Below are 6803 nucleotides of genomic sequence, written 5' to 3'. Positions count from 1 at the left end.
GTACTAAACATGTAGAACTCGATTATCATTTTGTTCGAGGACGTGTGGCATCTAAATCTCTTCAAGTTTCTTTTCTATCAAGTAAAGATCAACTTGCAGATATTTTCACCAAGACATTATCAACAGCTTGATTTGCACAATTACGATCCAATCATACCATTCGTCCTATTGAGCTTGAATCGCAGGGGACTATTAAGGCAGTTGACTCATCTCCTCAAAAGGAATCTTGCAATGGAATTCTGGATGCCTCTGCACTAACAGAATTGATACTGGTGGTCCCAAGATTAGTTTCTAAATTACAATAGAATTTTGTACAAATGAAATTCATCTTCATTTTGAGTAGCTTGTATAAATAAGTCTACTGGACTATTGTAAAGGCAGCTTTTCGTCTACTTGTAAATTCTTTTCAATAGAAATATGTCTTTAGACGTTTCCTCAAACACCTGCTCTGCATATTCATTCTTTTACTCTTTACCTTACGAGTAGATCAAAGCTGTAAAAGTATGCTTAATTGTGTTGAGTATCTCGAAGGTCATATTTGGTGTTTTCGACGGCAGATCCTGAAAATTGGCATTGGCCGGGATGGCCAAGTCTATACTGAAAGTCAACTTTTCGTGGATGTTGGATACAGCTGATCTCAATATTGTTCTCAGAGGAAAAGAAAAACTGGAACTAGAGTTCTACGACACGATTTTGGAAACTAAATCGTGTACAATTTGATCACAGCCAACTCAATGTTCACACAGCTTATTAGCTAGTGGCCGAGAGGATCCTTGTCTGCCATTATACATCTTCGTCTTGACTTTTCTTCTTAAACATTGACGCACTACTCGAGACTTTCTGATCACTTATTTCATGATCCAATTCCCCAGATGGTCCAACGTTTTGTGAGATTTCCCACCCACCAAATATATTGAATGATCGGTATTAATGGACTTTCTGCCACTAAGCTCTGATCTAGGAAATGACAATTACAAATGGTAATCTGGGTAAGATTTTCAAGTTAATTAATTTATTTAGACTGCAACTGCTAAGAAACTTTGAGTGGCTAGGATACCCTCATCATAACCAGGGGCATGAAATTGCCTCGTTCAGGAATATGCTAGCATATATATATATATATATATATATATATATATATATATATTGAGAAATGCAGTTTTTCATTTTAAATTATACTTTCTGATATTTTAAGTGGTTGTTCATATATACATAGTTACTTGTAATATACCATATTAGCATTCATTTATATATTTCCAGTCTACAAATCTTTGCGAGATCAAGTAATATCCATTAGAGTCATGAAGGTACTCATCTTCAAGGAAAAAGGGTATCCTAGCCATAATGGGGGTTCTTCATTTTTTTTGTCTAACCGAACGTTTCCTTTTTTATGCAACAAACCAACTGGAAGAGGGACAAAAACTGAACATAAAATGAAAGAAAGGCACTAAATTAACAAAGCATGCTAAAATCATACGCTTATTTAAGATCCTAATACAAGCAATAACAGCTGGATGTGCAATATCATTCAACTTGAGTTGAATTTGGATTGCTCTTTATTTATTTCCTAGCTATAAACTAGCTATGCTATGCTATGCTATCCTCTCAGCTTGTATACTAGGTTGCTTAGAGATCTTTCACTACAGACCCATGCCAGCACGTCAATGACCAATATTGTCAAGTTTATTCCCTAGCTCCGATCCCAAGTTCCTCGTCCTTGAGGTGGTCTTTGTCAGAAACAGCAAGAGGCCACCCTAATTCAAAGGTGACATCCAGGAAATAGAGCATGAAAACCAGGACAAAGCAGGAAAGCAACATGGGGATGGGACCAAAGATCCACAAAAACAGAGGGAAAGAGAAGTAGAAGGCTCGCAAGCCTAAAGACCAGAAATAGCTGCCCCTATTCACAGTCCTGGCTACATACTCGGCTGTGAGATTCTGATAGTGCTCATCTGATGACATCTTCCTGAAGGGCACGTTGATGAGGATGCTTGCATGGCTGTAGTACCTTATTGACTGCACGTTGAATAGGAAAGCAACCAAGAAGCAGACCAATATGGAGAAGAACTTTATGGAGAAGCCAAGCTCGCTTCTGTCTCCAAACACAAGAAATGTCGATTTGTCCCAGCTACCGCTTGTCATCAAGATGGCAATGAGAGAGCTGAGCATTATTGCAGTAGAAGCCAATAGGGTCGATGCCATTATGTTGTTTCTGAGTGTCTGCACAGCAAGAACGCCATTCTTGGACACGTCCTGCGCGCATAGCCACGTATACACACGCTTGCATCATCATCATGCATGAAATTTGCATCACTTTAATATATATATATATATATATATATATATTTATATATATATATATTGATTTGAAACCGATTAGTTGATCCCATTTCGCATGTAACAAAGAAAGAGAAATCCACGGAAAAATCTAGGAGAAGATGAATTTTATTACCTCCATCATAGCGCGGACCCAGAAACGGCGATTGACGGCATTGATGCCGATGACAGTCATGTTGGGGTGCTTCATAACACGATGAAGAAGCCAGAAGTGATATGCCATCATTAGAGCAAGGCCTGCAGGAACTAATACGTAATCAAGAACTTTTTCCTCCATCGATATAGCTCGAAAACTACGTCTCGAGCGTGTACGTGGGGATCCTTCGCCCTTGTCTCTCTGCAGAACCGATTCTTTTGTTTGTTAATCTTGAAGGGCGGAGATGAGAGAGAGAGCGAGCGAGCGAGCAAGAGAGAGAGAGAGAAGGGGGGGGGGGGGGTGGGGAAGTCCAAGTGTAATACGGGTGTTATATGTGTGGACTGAGTAAATTCGGAAGATTAGAGCTACAAACAAGAGTAGAGGGGGGTTTTATACACAAAGACGCATGGCTTTGCGGTTTGGTGTACAAGTGTTACTATATATGCTATTCGGCCATTGAGTTTACTGTTCAGTTAGATCGCTCGACATGATAGTGTTGTACCATATTTAAAAAAACAGTCCATCTTCTTATCGGGTAAACCGTTCTCAGGCTTTCAACGGCAACAAATGGCTTTCTTACACGTCAGTAATTTTTATGTAAATTTCATGAACCACGATGTGGGATAGCAAAATCAAATACACAGAATTTCTTTTCCCCCTCTGCACTCCCTCCCGAGTCCCCACTGCACACCACGCGGCTAAAACCCCTTCTGCACTCCACACCGCCGAACCTCCACAACCCGTCGCAACCCATCTCAGGCCGTCGCACCCTTCAGCCAGTTGCAACCCTACCGTCACACATGGTTTGCATTTTCATATCATATTAAATTTTTTTTTACTTCCTGTGTTTCAATCGTATTTTTATTTTCTGCATTTAGATAGATTGAGGAGAATAACTTTCTGCAAGAGAAAAAATTGAAGAAGAGGTTAATGAGAGATCATATATTAACAATGTCGTAGTAGATATCTGGAGGAAACAAAGAATGCACAAAGATCTTGAAACTGTTAATGTCAATTTCCTCTTGTACTATGTGGTTAATGAGAGACCATATATTAATTTACACTTGGCAGTGCAATATGAAGTAAGAACCAAATAGAGCTGACAAAACACAATAGACAAATGGAAAGGGCCAAGAGAACATGAATGGAATTAGTTTGACTAAGTAGCAGATCATAATTGATGACATATCAGTTTGGCTAAGACTTTCATACAAAACTAACAAAATTTCATAGTTGATTGCATAAACTCGTTTCTAGTATTACACAAAACCACTCCAGCTTACTTTCCTTCACTGTTGAGGAAAATACCTTTAGCTAACTTCAACTGAGTTTTGTCTTTAATTTAATTAAATGGGCAAAGGCGTTTTTTTGTGGCTATGGCATGATCTTGAAAGAAAGAAAAGAAACAAGAACAGCTGAATGTTTTATGGTTTCTTTCTTTCTCTTTCTTTTTTATATTTTTTCCCAACAACAACAAAAATCCCATGATTGGAGTGACTTCTATCATTTAACTTTTGTCATTGTTTTATGTTTTAATGAATGATTTTCTATCAAGTTCCGATAGTGATGAAGTTGAGATAATGATGAGTATAAACTGTCGAGAAGTTGAAGATGATAGTATTGGGGCAGAAATTGAAGTACAACAATGTGATATGAATGTGCTACATGTGCCAAATGTGGGAGATGGAGTGAATGTGGAAGATCGAGTGGTGGAAGATCGAGTGAATGTGGAAGATGGAGATAATGTGGGAGATGAAGATGGAGTAAATACGATTTCTAGTTTGAGTAGTAATCTTTTTGAGCCATTTGTTGGGAATGAGTTCGATGAGGTAGAAGACGCCCAAGCATTTTACAAGGCTTATGCAAGACGAAAAGGTTTTGCAATAAAGATCAACCATACTCGATTATCAAAAGAGGACATAAAGTTAATTTTAGTAGAGTATGTTTGCTCAAGGGAGGGATTTCCGCGTGAAAGTCAGAAACAAAAAGAACGAAAAATTTATGAACCTACTAAGACAAAGATTGGGTGTAAAACAATGATGTGTATAAAAAAGGATGGGGAGAAGTGGACAGTATTCAAGATCGTCGTTGAACACAACCATGAGCTACTTACACCGAGAAGTACTAATTTGTTTCGTGGACAGAGGAGTGACGCATGTCCAAAAAAAACTCAGCCTCACTTTGAATGAGTCCGGTGTACCAAGAACTTGAACTGCCACTGCTGTCATCGTATTTCATATTGCTTGATTCTGGATCACGTTACTGCCAAAAGAACAGTACAAGAAATGAAATACACTCAATAGTTGAAACTGCCAGAAGAACAGTTTCAACTTGATAGCTCTAGCTGCAATACTTCTTCTCAGATAATACATTTTCTGTTTTCAGACCCTTGCATGTGACTGAAAAATTTTTACAATCAATAGTTGAAACTGATAAATCCTTGACACAATGACTTCCACCATAAACGTGTAATGGGTTAGAATGACTTCAGAATATATGGGATCCAAAGTACACTCATACAATGACTTCAAATATATAGATGAATATGGGATCCTTAATTGATATCTATTTACTAAAAATTTTAATACCTTTTGATGATTGGCCGATAGTTAAATCAGTAATTGGGTAAGACCCTACTAGTGCATCAACTTTCTTTCTAAGTGAAAGAGCAAATTAGTAAATTTGAGCAAGTGAACAGAATCATTTAATTTCTGGATTTAAATTTCACAGGTATTTGTGCTATGCTTTGTGCAGTACAAAGCATGACATAGACATTTAAAACACTTCCTCACATACTTGCACTAAGTAATGAATATGGATGCGGTGTATAGATTTAAACGAAAGAGTACTGATGAGGTTCCAAGTCACACATACTTATCACCAATTTTTACTTGGCCACTTGTGACATTGGTATGCAAGGAGACCATGAAAATGCATGAAACATGAGTGTCTTGTACCTTCAGAAATTATCTTCAGAGTGCTTCAAAATATATATATATATATATATATATAATAGCTTTGAAGGATTGCAGAGTTTGTCAATTATAGAATAAATTACTTTACATATATACAAGCAAAAATGCCTCTACTTGCACTAAGTAGATAGGAACATTAATGCTGGAAAAACTTTGGATAATTTGTTGTTCTTCATGTTTAAAATAGAAAGGCCATGCATGAAGCCACCAAATTCTTAACCATTCACAATTATGTCTTGATCTACAAAACTCATAAAAATTGCCTTTAATATCTCCAAGCTTCAAAACTCATAAAAACTCATTCTTAACCTTTAATATCTCCAAGATACAAAACACATAAAAACTGCCTAGGCTAGGAAGCTATCCTACCCAGGTCCTCTTTCCTTCAGGCCATCTAGAATCGTAAATATTAATCAGCTCAAAGGTTGAGAAGAAGTTATGTAACCCATAGGCCTAACAAAAAATCCATTTCAAAAATAAAAGGAAATACAAAACCAATTAAGTATCCTGGCCAACTTATAATTCAGCTTTTCTAATGATTGAACATGCACTATAGCAAGTTTGTGATTCTATTTCTTTCATAGAAATTGTTGTCGATGAACCATTACTCATTGGTACATCTCATTGACATCATGTGAGGTGTAAATTCATGAACAAGGCAAATTTTCAAGTTTTTTCAATATCTTCTGAAATATCTTGTTCAAAGGGACAATGAGACAGATCTTTTAGAAAATAAAGGATCCACACGGCTTCAGCAAAAAGAAGGAACTCCTGAACATGAAAACAATTACATCAAAGCCTGAACATTATACTTGAGCAAAAATTCTCATGGAAACATAAACAACTCACGAAAATTGGTGCTTTAGCAATCCACTAAACTCACGAATATCGGTGCTTTAGCAATCCACTAAACCCACAAAAATCGATTCTGGCATGCATTTTTCATGGAAATTCTTCTGAATTTTACCGAGAGAGAGAGAGAGAGAGAGAGAGAGAGAGAGAGAGAGAGAAAAGGAGAGAAAGAAGGGTGGGGATAGGGATAGGGCTAGGGCTCGACGAGAGGGAAGGATGGGGCAGGGTTGTGGCTCGACGGGATGGAAGGAGGGGGTATTTGCTAGGGCTCAAGGGAATCGTTGTTCCTGAGGGAGAGAGAGTGAGAGGAAGGAAATGGGATATGGGTGAGTCTGGGTATTTTTCTCCCAATCTGCTGCACCGCGACCACATAGACAATAAATGGAGTGTATACGTGTCACAATGTTATTGGATGCCATTTTTTAGGAGAGACCGGTGGTGCTTGCGAGAAGATATTCTCTTAAAAAAATGGTAAAAATGTAAAAACCATTTTTTTTGAATTA

The 6803-nt window shown here is 37.6% G+C and overlaps 1 protein-coding gene across 1 annotated transcript; it reads right to left on the bottom strand.

Annotated features, from left to right (window-relative positions):
- Window positions 1-1423: 1423 nt before the first annotated feature.
- LOC121258889 lies at window positions 1424-2848 on the bottom strand. Its single transcript, XM_041160422.1, has 2 exons — window positions 2453-2848; window positions 1424-2253 (listed from the first exon to the last, which is right to left on the bottom strand). Exons 1-2 carry the CDS (start codon window positions 2612-2614, stop codon window positions 1684-1686), a joined length of 732 nt encoding a protein of 243 aa, XP_041016356.1. The 5' UTR covers window positions 2615-2848; the 3' UTR covers window positions 1424-1683.
- Window positions 2849-6803: the final 3955 nt, after the last annotated feature.

The sequence above is a fragment of the Juglans microcarpa x Juglans regia genome, chromosome 3S (genome assembly GCF_004785595.1).
Source record: "Juglans microcarpa x Juglans regia isolate MS1-56 chromosome 3S, Jm3101_v1.0, whole genome shotgun sequence".
Taxonomy (NCBI): domain Eukaryota; kingdom Viridiplantae; phylum Streptophyta; class Magnoliopsida; order Fagales; family Juglandaceae; genus Juglans; species Juglans microcarpa x Juglans regia.
Note: the sequence above shows the minus strand (reverse complement) of the source record. Positions and strands in the feature narration are given on the sequence as shown.

What these genes read in the sequence shown, in the direction of transcription:
- LOC121258889 (XM_041160422.1), bottom strand. Translation starts at nt 2,614, where the DNA reads ATGGAGGAAAAAGTTCTTGATTACGTATTAGTTCCTGCAGGCCTTGCT. An exon ending in GGGTCCGCGCTATGATGGAG is followed by an intron (nt 2,254 to 2,452) that starts GTAATAAAATTC and finishes CTATGCGCGCAG; the next exon opens with GACGTGTCCAAGAATGGCGT.